The sequence below is a fragment of the Pezoporus occidentalis genome, unplaced genomic scaffold (assembly GCF_034315485.1).
Source record: "Pezoporus occidentalis ecotype Australia unplaced genomic scaffold, CSIRO_AGI_Poc_V1 ctg10, whole genome shotgun sequence".
Lineage (NCBI taxonomy): Eukaryota > Metazoa > Chordata > Aves > Psittaciformes > Psittacidae > Pezoporus > Pezoporus occidentalis.
Window position 1 is genome coordinate 6,040,921 of NW_026912779.1, and position 11,112 is coordinate 6,052,032.

Genomic DNA, 11,112 nt, shown 5'->3' on the forward strand with positions numbered 1-11,112 from the left:
GAGGGTGCCGAGTTCGCTTCTGACCTTGCCACACAAAAATAGCTGCACGTTTCCTTCTAAATTAACACACGAAGCAGCTGCTCGCCTTCACCGTAATTATTGACGCTCCGTGAGCAGCCGGCGCTGCACTAGATCACCCCTCCTCCATCCCGCCTGTCCCGGTTTACCCGGCCGTTTGTCTCCCCGGCGTTGCCCGGGATAGCAGCTATCCCGCGGGACAGCACCGAAAGAGGATGGCAGGACCCGGGGAAGGCCATGCCATGTGCCCCGGGCCGGTGTAGGGCTCGCCCCGGAGTGTAGCCCCGATCCATCCCTGCCCTTCCCGGGGGAGCAGAGGGCGCTCGGCGCCGTTCAACCCCGCTCCAGCGGCACTTCGGGGCGGCGAGGCTGGACCGGGGTCCCCCGGGTCCCTCCGCTGGGATCCCCGTGGGGATTCCAGAGAGCCCCTCGGCGGGGGTCGGCGGGGCCCCTGAAGCAGGAGGAGGAGGAGGAGGAGGAGGAGGAGGGAATCCCTCCTCCCCGCCCTGCCGCGGCGTACGCCCCGTCCCTCGGCGTGGGCGCCTTCATCAGCTCCGCCGGCATCTCCCTCCTCCTCCTCCTCCTCTTCCTCCTCCTCCTCCTCTCCGCACACCCACACTCTTCCCCGTCCCTCTTCCCCGCCGCTCCGCAGCAGAGTGCTTTAGTGCTTTTGCAGCTCCTGAGGAAGGAGGTGGTCCAGGTTATTTTGTTATTATTATTCTTCCTTTTTCCCCCCTCTAATATTTCTGTTTCCTCCCTCTTTCTTTTCTCCGGAGCGGACCCTGTCGGCGGAGCAGCACCAGCCGCAGGAACACCGGGGCCAAGCAGGGAGGATGGCCGGGGGACGCCTCCCGGGGCTGCTCTTCCTCTTGCGTGAGTATCGCAGCGGTGAATCGCGACACGAAGCCCTGTCGCGATGAGGCAGCAGCTGGCACTGAGACAAAACCCGGCGCTGCTATAGCACCGGTACTGCTTTACCGCCACCGGCTGACCCATCTCCGCTGCCCGCTCTATCGCGACAGGGACTCCGTGTCGCAACTCCAGAGGGCTCGGGGAGGGTGTTAAGGGGTCCAGTAGTGGCTCGGGGCAAAGGGCCCGCTCCTGAGCTCCTCTGTCTCTGCCCGCAGAGGCCGCGGCTCGCCTGGCTGCCGAGCAAGAAGTTGAGAATCTCTCCGGGCTCTCCCCTAACCCCGAAAAGGACATTTTCGTGGTGCGGGAAAACCGGACGACGTGTCTCATGGCGGAATTCGCCGCCAAGTTCATTGTTCCCTACGATGTGTGGGCCAGCAACTACGTGGACGTGAGTGTGGTCGGAGCCGATGGGGGGCCGGGGCTCGGGGTCGCAGCGCTGCAGCCGCCGCACGTTGTCACGGCAGGAGCGGGAGGGGGGATCCGCCGGTAGTTTTGGGAAGTCCTTTATTCCTTCCGAGGATATTCACTGGGGCGGGGGGGATACCGGGGCCGCCCCCCTGAGCCCCGCTCCCCGTCTCCAGCTGATCACGGAACAAGCCGATATCCCGCTGTCGCGGGGCGCCGAGATGAAGGGCAAGTGTGGCACGAACGAGTCGGAGCTGGAGATCTCCTGGCTGGAGCAAGCGTACACCCTCAAACTCTACTTTCTGAAGGTACGGGGCTCCCCCATTCCGCACGCCTGGGGGCTGGGGGTGCAGGGCGGTATTGCCGGGGTCCTGACCGGCCCTGTCTCGGCAGGAGGGGCACAACACGTCCCGGGGGCCGGAGGCTTTCTGGAGGCTCAGCCGGATCCAGTTCACCTACGATACCAACGAACGCACTTACTTCAAGGACGCCGTCACCCGTAAGCTCCCCGGGGGGGGACGGGGTTGAGAGCAGGTCCCGGGGGCTGGCAAGAGATGCTTAAATGCAGTTAAAGAGGGGGGAAAGAAGCTCCAAACCCGCCTGACAAAGCCGGGACCCGGCACGGGTTTTAAACCGCCTGTTAATTTCTGTCATCCCTTTTTATTCTTGCTGCTTGTTTTTAATGCCCGCGGTTGCCGTGGGAGGCAGAGCCCAGTCTATGCCTGTTTGCTGCCCCAGGCCCTCCCAGGGGGACGCAGGGCCATGGGGATGGGCAGCGGGGCAGGGGTATCAAGGGAAAACTCATCATCTTTCCTGCAGGAGATGTTTTTTAAGGTTACTTATCTCCTGATGATGGTTGAATAGGTGGGAAAGCAGCGGTTTCCCAAGGTAGCGATGAGATCGACATAAATATCCATACACCTACATGCCTCTATACGCAACAGCCTCCTCTTTTTCTCCATGGGTTTCCTTTCTTTTGGCTTTCATTTAGGTTTTACTTCATTTCTGCTCAGAAATGAGTTGTCTTGTATTGAAAATTGCAATTTTCAAGTCGTTCTTCCTCAAGCTTTCCCAACTCCAGTGTGTGGTGCGTTAAGAGTTTGTGCCATTAGACACTCTGGATGCACAGTTATTTTTCCCACTGGTGTTTCTGATGTTTCTGTCCCCAGAACACGGTGGTGGCCATGCCTCATCAGCCTCTGCAAATGCAAAACGCTGATGGTCTTTCTGTGCTGCTGGAGGGGAACAAAGGGCTGTGGAAGAGGGGGAGGCGGAAGGCATCCCTCATTCCCTTACCAAGCCGCATTCAGCCCTTGTTTATGAAACAGGCTTGATGTGATAAGGAAAATATTTCCTCACAATCAATACTTGGGCGAAATGGTGATGTTGTATTTCAGGAAAGGCACGATGGCCTGTTTTGCTTTGCAGTGAGGTCCCCAAATTGCACTGCTCCTTCCCACCTGTATTCAGAGCCCAAGTACAGCTGCAGGAAGTGCTGTTTCCCAAACGTAAGGAGTGCAAGCGCACTCCAAGCCTGAAACCTGCATATGCATCAATAGAAACCATTCCTTTGACTTCAAGTCCTGTGAAAGGAGCACATCTAGCAGCAGCAGGACTGCACACCACAGCCATCCATTCTTGCTTGCGGGCAGGCAACCCCAGTGCAGGATCTGCTTTGGTTATGGGGGGTGTCACACAGAAAGCACTGCTTCAGGAGCAGAAAACGCTGCTTTAGGAGCAGTGGAGCGTGCGGCCGCCGCATTGCACCCCTCTGCGTGCCCTTGCGTTTGAGTTGCGGGCTGTGATAATGGAGTGACACCGGTCCCCCAGAGACAGGACCTGACCACTGCTCCTTCTGCCCCTTGGTCAGCCGGGAAGCACACAGCCAGCTCGCAACGGCTCTCTGCCCTGGTCACCCCAGCTGGGAAGTCCTACGAGTGCCAGGCACAGCAGACCATCTCCCTCATCTCCAGTGACCACCAGAAGTCTGTGCAGCTCTTGCTGTCGGAAGTGCGCCTCCAGCCCTTCGATATCACCGCGGACTTTGTCTTCAGTGAAGGTAAGGTGCAGGGTGAAGGTATGTCCTGCATTCCTCAGATGCTGCCATGGTCTTTGGAGGTGTTGCAATGGACTGAAGGAATTTGGGTCCCACCTTTATCAGAGCATCTTCTCCTCCTCCCAGTGGGTTTGTCAGTGCTCCCTGCAGTCTCTCCAACCCGTTCTCTGCTTTTGTAGTCCCCCTAAAAGCCTTTACAGGCTGCTATTTGGTCAGAACACGGGCTGTTGCATGTACGTTGGCTTCTATAAGGACTCATGTAGCTGTATTACCAGCAAGTCCCGGGACTACCTGATCCCTGGGGAGCCCTGCAAGGCTTTGGTGGCTCCTCTGCAGCAAGTAGCAGGTTTCGTACAGCTCGGAGGGGCTTGTAGGGCCACTGCATGTGAAGGAAAGCTTGGGTCTTCGGTGGCAGGAAATAACTTGGGGTGCATGTTGCTGGCTTCAGTTTGATTTAATGTGCCTTGCAAGGGTGAAGGGAGCCTGAAAGGGACTTCGGTGCAGCACCAAAGGCATGGGATGTTGTTCCTCTTCTTGGGGTTCTTTAATGTTAATTGTGGATGGAAGAAAATGTGAGTTAACAAGTGCTGCTTGCATCAAAGGGTAGTACTGAAGTCAGTAGTAACACTGCCATGGGGCAGAATTCCTGCAGATTCTGCTTTCCTTTATCCCAAGGAACCCGTGGTGCTCCTCTTCCATCAGGTTGAATGAGGGAGTGCAAACCTGCTCACCTGAGTTAGGGCTTTGAGACTAGTCCCCTTTTCATAGTGCCATCTTAGCAAACTAATTAAGTCCTTTATTGAATCAAGATGCATATAAAATGTGTCATAGCCACATCTTTGAATAACAGGCTGGAAAACGGTGGTGTTATTTTCGAGCCTAGCATTAAGAACATGGGGCTTTATTATTTTACATGTGGGAACTCTTTTTAGAGCACAATAAAACCTCAGCACTGACTACAGAGCTGAGCACTTACGCTCATGACTCGCGTTTCTCTCCCTAACTGATGTAGTAAATACATGCTATTATATACAGTGGCTCTGCCAGAGCTCTGCGTGGCTGAATTACTCATTGCAAGGGCAGTGTAGTACAGAGTAGGTTTTATCCGTGGGCACAAATAGGTCTGGGTTTGTTTCACATTGAAGTAGTACCACGTTTTGCAAAGGCTACATGGAGAAAAAGGTAGAATTTAATAGTTGTCTGTATTTGTTCATTGGCACATCCTCATCCTCTCCCTCCTCCTGTGGATCCAGGCTCCTGCACTCAGGGTTTGGTTGGAATATGAGACAAGCATATTTAAAACACACAAGTCTGGACTCGGTTTTAGCTGCTGTGTCTCCGTGATGCCAAACTTGTCAAGTCTGAGGGCTCACCTGCCGTTCATGCCATGCGCTTTCATATCAAGTAGTAATTCCTTTCTTTTCCTTCCTTTATTGTAGGTTTGGGTTTTTTTTTGTCTGTGTTTTTTTTCTTCCAGGACACACAGAGATCCTGGTGGGTTTAGCAGTTCCAATGTGTGGGGAATTCCTCCTCGTGAGGAAAGCCAGGTTTCTCTCTTTGTCAAGCTCTCGATTTTTGTTATTGCTCGTTATCCAGTTCTTTTTGTGGAATTGCCCTGGAAGTTAAACAGCAAAGAGCACCGGGAGAGGATGGTTTGAGATGCACGAGAGGCCCTTTATCAATGAAGCCTCAAGAGGGGCTCTGCCGCTGCTCCCCACCAGTCCTGCAGACCCGCGTGTCCTTGGCACACGCATGGCAAAACATGATCCTTTGTGGGGTCCTGGAAACGCTGCCAATCTTAAATTACAGTAATTAGCAGTCTCCTTTTTGGTTCGTTAATTCCCCATTAGGTAAAATTCCTATTAATTATGAACAAGCCACGGAACACTTTAAAACAGTTTAGAATAGAGAGAGGGACCTGCTTGAGCAGAAGAATCACTGCAAAGCAGGAGGGACAGAGTCCTTTTGCAACCAAGAAATGGGGGGGAAAGGGTTTATCATTAGTCCTGACGCTGTTCTATCTGGGATAGATTGAAAACCTTGTAGGGAGTGATTGGATTACTTTGATTTTTCTGAATGCTTAAACTTGCATACTAGGTTAATCCACTTTCTGAAGGCACTGCTTTCAACCCTCAAAAATATATACATATATATAAAGTATATATATAATATTTACCTTTTTCCATACAGAAGCAGCAGAATGTTGGGATTATTTTTCATTCAGAGCTTAAGAAATTGCATTTTTTAATAGGGAAAATGTTTGTACACTTTTCATATTAAAAGATCAGTAAAAAAAGAGGTGGGTCAAGAGGATGCGAGGAGAACGTTTTAAACTGGCAAAAGAGCCCCACAGAAACGATGAGCATATCAAAATAACACAAAATACAAAGGGATACAAAGACAAGAATTAGGAATCAGGATCCTGGGATCATGTCCCTCTGAGCCATCCCAAACAGGGGCCACGTTTTCTCAAGGGTCCTTGGCACCAAGTAGTTCCTGTCTCCAAGGTGGGCAGCCACGTTTTCAAAAGCACCCATTCTATTTCTCATTCATTTAGGGTTTTTTAAGCTAAATCACCTATAAACACCTCTCTCAAAACCTCAAAAATCCACCCAGTGATGCCAGACACAGCTGAGCTCTGCTTTCCCATCCCTTCCAACAGCCCCTTGCAATGCCCCTCAGGCTCGTGGTCCTGACTGCGGGAAACCGCTGATTTTCTTGCTGTGCTGTTATTTGTTCTGCAGAGGGATGCTGAAACAGGAAAATGGGTCTGTGAGGTGGTTGTGTAGCCTAGTACTGAACTGGATGAGCACTCGCCATAGAAACCGTGGTGGTACGTGAGCCTGGGTGCTGCGGGTGCTGGAGGAAGCACAGCACAAAAGAACAATGGGGAACGTACCTAAATGTCTCCTTTGTATCTGCCCGAGGTCTTTGTTTGATAGGGCAGGGATTGGGGCTGTGGGGTGACCCCACCAGGTTTGGGATGCAGCAAAACTCCCGGCATCACCTAAACTTCTCAGATAGTTTAGAATTGCCGGAGACCTTTTTGCTTTCCTGGATGGAGGGTAAATCCAGTGACTGGGAAATGCTGAGATCCCTGGGACCTGAAGCAAACTACTGAGGGAGATTGGATGGAAAGGGCTGTTTTCCCACAGAAGGCATTGATTTAAAACGCAGAGCCATTCCCAATGAGGTGGTGTGTCATTTGTTGTGCATCAACCAGCCAATCTGCCCACACCATGCTTGATGGGCTTGAGTCTGTGTCTGCTGGGGCTTTATGCAAACCCTTTTCCCCTCCTACTCCTCCTTGGCATTTCCCTTTGCTGCCTCCCCACAATGTAGTGGACCTCAGCGCCTACACAATGCTTTGAACTTTTGGGGTGAAAAATGCTATTTTAACAGGTGTTATAAGCGTGAAAGTATTTTTATTTGCTGAAAAATGATGTGTTTTAATGTTAAAATACAAAATTCATCCTCCTAACGTCAGCATGTGGAGAGCCTTAGTTCTGCTGCAGATGTTTGTGCTTAGCACTTGCCTGTGCTTCCATTCCCATTCTATGCTCACCAGAAGAGCCCTGACTTTGGGGCTCTGCTCCAAAAAGGGAAATGGATGTGTCTGGTGGAGAGAAGGTGTTGGTAAGGCAGGAGGTGGCTGCTCTATGAGGTTACGAGGCACTTTCTGCCCAGGGAGGTGCTGCTGGCTCCAGCTGGGGAGAGCATCTCTGTCTGTGGGTGTGCTGCCGCTTTTGCTTTCTCTTCTTCCTGTTGGCTTTTGCTTTTAATCCTCTTTATAAAGTGTCAGGATAAAGAACTGTCTGCCTTGGCTGCTTGCAGGAATTGACACCTTTTTGAGTTGTGACTCAGGGACTTCAATACAGCCGTGGCTTTCTGTGGGCACCAGAGCTTTGGCCGTGTCCATTGGTGCATGTCATGCTCTGCAGCCACTTTGCTTTGCAGTAACTGGGGATTCCAGTGTTGCAAGCAGGTGCTTTAGCATTGGGTCAGTCCTCTGCAGTGCAGCACTGGGGCTTTCAGCTTCCCCGCCTTCACCGGCTGCAGGACCCTGTGTTCACCCCATTCTCCTGCAGTGCAGCATCGTTCTTGTGCAAGGAGAGGCACAGGGTAAACCTGTCGTGTGTGAGCACAGGGGGGTGCCCTCAGCCGGGGTTGCAGCAGCCTTGTTTCAGTTTTCTGTGGGGTTTAAGCTGAGCTGCTTTGAAAGCAGAAATCAGCGCCCACAGGAGGAGACTGCAGCGGCTGGACTGGAACTCTGCTGATGGGCACATCAGCACACCTCAGTCCATCGGGCTGCCTGCAGCCGCATGGTGAATGCACAGGAGCTCCTCTGGCATGGATCCTTCCCATAGGAAGGGTGCTGCTTTGTACCAGTATGTGGGGTTGGGGGTTCAGAGCACCCCAGCCATGCGGCACTGCTCCTTGTGTGGCTTTTCCCCCAGTCAAGTGTGGGAATGCCAACTTGCTGCTGTGCCTCTGCCTTGGCACTGTGAGTCTGGTCAGGCCGCGGCATCCTGAACTGGGAAGAATCTGATAAAGCTCTGGAAAACCAATTTTGGGAGCTAAATAATAACCAGGATATCATTTTTTCCCCTTTCCCCTTAATACGAACAAAGAAAACCCCTGCATTGCAGCATTGCTGAATCGCCTGTAACACAGTCCTGGTGATTAATCACTGCTCTGGTGAAACAGTGAGCAACTGGAGCCGAAAAGGACGTCTCTTTTGTTAGACTACATTTCACTTTGGCTGTGTTTGTTTCACTTCATTTACAGCTTGAAGCATTTCCCGATGGCATCGCTGGGAGCCTGGTGCTTGGGAGAAGGCAATGGAGCTCCCAGAGGTGTCGGCACCACTGGAGATGGGTCCCTGCTGTCACCCCCTGCCAGGGCTAAGGGGGGACTCTGGGTTTTTCTTGCTCTCTGCCACATGCCGTTAGGTTTGCAGAGCATTTGCCACTCATGGTTATCACACATCTCTGTGTCTCGCAATCGGCTGCCTGGGGATCCCATCTGGATTGTCTTTCGTGATGGAGGAATCAGCGGTGCCCTTTGTGTCTCATCTGACATGCAGCCTTTCTTTCCCCCCACTGTTGTTTTGGAAAGTAATCACTGGTTTTATTGTTTTCAGCACAGTTCTATGAAGGGGATGATCCAGGCCCAGAGCATTGTCCCTCCCGAACCCATCACCTTTTTGACCTCTTTCTTTTTCCCCAAAGTTCTGTTTCCTTCCTTTTGGCCTGGCAGCCCCATCTCGGCAGCATCGGCTCTGCCTGCCCATCAGAACAGATCAGCACCGGTCCCTGGGGAAAGCAGTAAATCATGGTCCTGTCATTCAGGCCTGTGGTAGACTCTGGAAGTGGAAGGGAGCTGAACCAGGATTACCAGCATAGTGTAACCTTGGTGGCCTCTGCAAGCTAAATAGAAAAGGGTTTTCCCGTTGTAGCTGGTTATTGCTGTGCTCTAGTGGTTTCTTGGACTGTTTATTAGAAAAACACAGGGGAGGCTCATGTTGCTTCTGCACATCCTCTGCCATGTCTGACAAGCAGCCATGAGGTGCCAGGATGCTGTGCTCTGCCAGTGCTGGTAAACTCCCCGTGGAGAGCTTGCAGGGAGGTGGGAAGATGCTGTTGGATCTTGGTCAACTTGCAGATGAAGGGGAAGAATCTTTTAACCGTGAGCAGAGTAAGCCTGATGCAGGATTAAAGACTTAGAGATGTACCTTGTGATACAACACTTGTAGACTCCATAACTTGATAATGAAAGCAAACCTACAGCTGCACTCAGGAAACTTATACTCTCATTGTCCCATTCCCAGCAAGGCCGTTGCTGTGCTGGTGTACCAGAGAGGCCTGAGGAGGAGCTTACGGGTGTGAAGTGTGTTTTCCCCTCGCCTTGGCTGGCTTGATGGATGTTAGCTCTCCCTCCAAACCCCACGCTGTGACTGTGATTTCACTTTCCTCCAAAGCAATTGATCTTCTCCCTGGGACTCCGATGGCAGTTGCTGTCTCTCCGTGCTGCTGGGCTGGTTTTGCTGCACAGGGACCCCTGGTGTGGAGCTGTGACTCCAGAGAAGCCGGTTCATTACCGCAGCAGGAGTCCAGATGTGCAAATGTCTCATTCATTTCTCTCTTTGTCTCTTTCTTTTTCCTCTCTCTGCAGAACACAAGTGCCCGGTGGACCAGAGGGAGCAGTTAGAAGAAACCCTGCCTCTGATTCTGGGCCTGATTCTGGGCTTGGTGATCGTGATCACCCTCTGCGTTTACCACATCCACCACAAGCTGACAGCCAACCAAGTGCAAATCCCTCGGGACAGATCTCAGTACAAGCACATGGGATAGGGGACAGGACTGAGCAGCCCAAGTATTTATCAGGTAGAAAAAGCAAAAGCACTTTTTATTATGGGTGAGGAAAGGTTATGGGGGGCAAGAGACGGTATTCACAACACCTGATGGGGGGGATTCCCTGGAGAAACAAAGGGATTTAATATAGCCAGTGCAGCAACACTGCTGTCTCTGTAAGGAAACTCGGAGCAGCTGGTACTAGGAGTCTGTGTCAGTAGGTGGTATGAATACCTTCTTAAGCAGCTGGGCTGATCATCTGGAGACAGAACCGCTTCACGTGTCCAAGTCTAACACTGGGGGCAAAGCTATTGCTTCTTTCTTTTCCTTTATTTATTTTCCCCCTTCTCAAGAGGCTCGTCCCTCCCCACCGCTGCTCTTGGCAGTGTTCAGCCTTCTGTTCACGTCTGTGCATGGAGCAGGGCTGGGGATAGAGCCACTGCACAGGCTTCATTAAGGTCCTCTAATGAAAGCCCTCAAACCACACTCCTGGCGTTTGCACTCATGTTAAGGAGAGCATGAAGGCAACATGGGTGTGCTTTGAAGACAATAAAGGCCAGAACCTCAGGCTGGTATCGAGTGCAGTAACTCCAGCTGAGGAGCTTGACGCCGAGCGAAGAACGTTTGGTTTTGCTTCTTGAGCCACATCTGAACTAACCTTGAAAATAGCAATCAAGTATTGAAACACAAGTTATCAAGTGCCGTGCTGCTGCGAGTCAACCGGGAACTGCTTCTGGCTGGGCATCCTTGCACGTATTGTGATTGTGGTTGAGATGTTACATTGCTACCTGCAACCGGGGTTTTCACAGCGAAACAAGATTAAACCAGAGATGTTACAGTTACTATGCAGATTATTCAGGTATAATCTAATGTAACGGGAACAGAAATAAAAGGGAACCCTTGAAATCTATCCTTAAATGTAGATGATTTTTAAAATGAATTAAAACATGTACATACGTGATACTTGATTTGCCTTCTTATTCTGAACTGACGCCATGCTTGTTACTGACTCCATGGTATCTATGGAATCGGTGCAAAAATACATCATCTGAATGGATGTGGAATGTAGGGTTGACTCTAGCAGGGGGTTTGGTGTAGAGGTGGCGGTGCTTCAGTAGTCTGTGATTTGTTGGTTATTTCCAGTGTTCTCCTCACCTCTCGGCTGTTCCTTTCTCATGCGTTCTGTGGGTATTGGTGTGTCTCACACTGGTCCCATCCAGTTCCTGCTGAACCCTTTGACTCCCCTTGGCTCCAGTATTACTGCAGCAAGAGTTAGTCCACACCTGGTGTTAAGTTTAAGGTGTGGAAGATACCTTCTTGTTCTTGAGCTGATTTGATCCAGATGGGGACTCATACAGAGCATCCTCC

General features: G+C 51.4%; 1 protein-coding gene across 1 annotated transcript; it reads left to right on the forward strand.

The window, feature by feature from the left end:
* Nucleotides 1–501: 501 nt before the first annotated feature.
* LAMP5 (lysosomal associated membrane protein family member 5) lies at nucleotides 502–10,712 on the forward strand. The gene is made up of 6 exons (XM_062610361.1): nucleotides 502–891; nucleotides 1,146–1,318; nucleotides 1,512–1,643; nucleotides 1,729–1,834; nucleotides 3,206–3,394; nucleotides 9,566–10,712. The coding sequence occupies exons 1-6, from the start codon at nucleotides 852–854 to the stop codon at nucleotides 9,742–9,744; spliced, it is 819 nt and encodes a 272-aa protein (XP_062466345.1). The 5' UTR covers nucleotides 502–851; the 3' UTR covers nucleotides 9,745–10,712.
* Nucleotides 10,713–11,112: the final 400 nt, after the last annotated feature.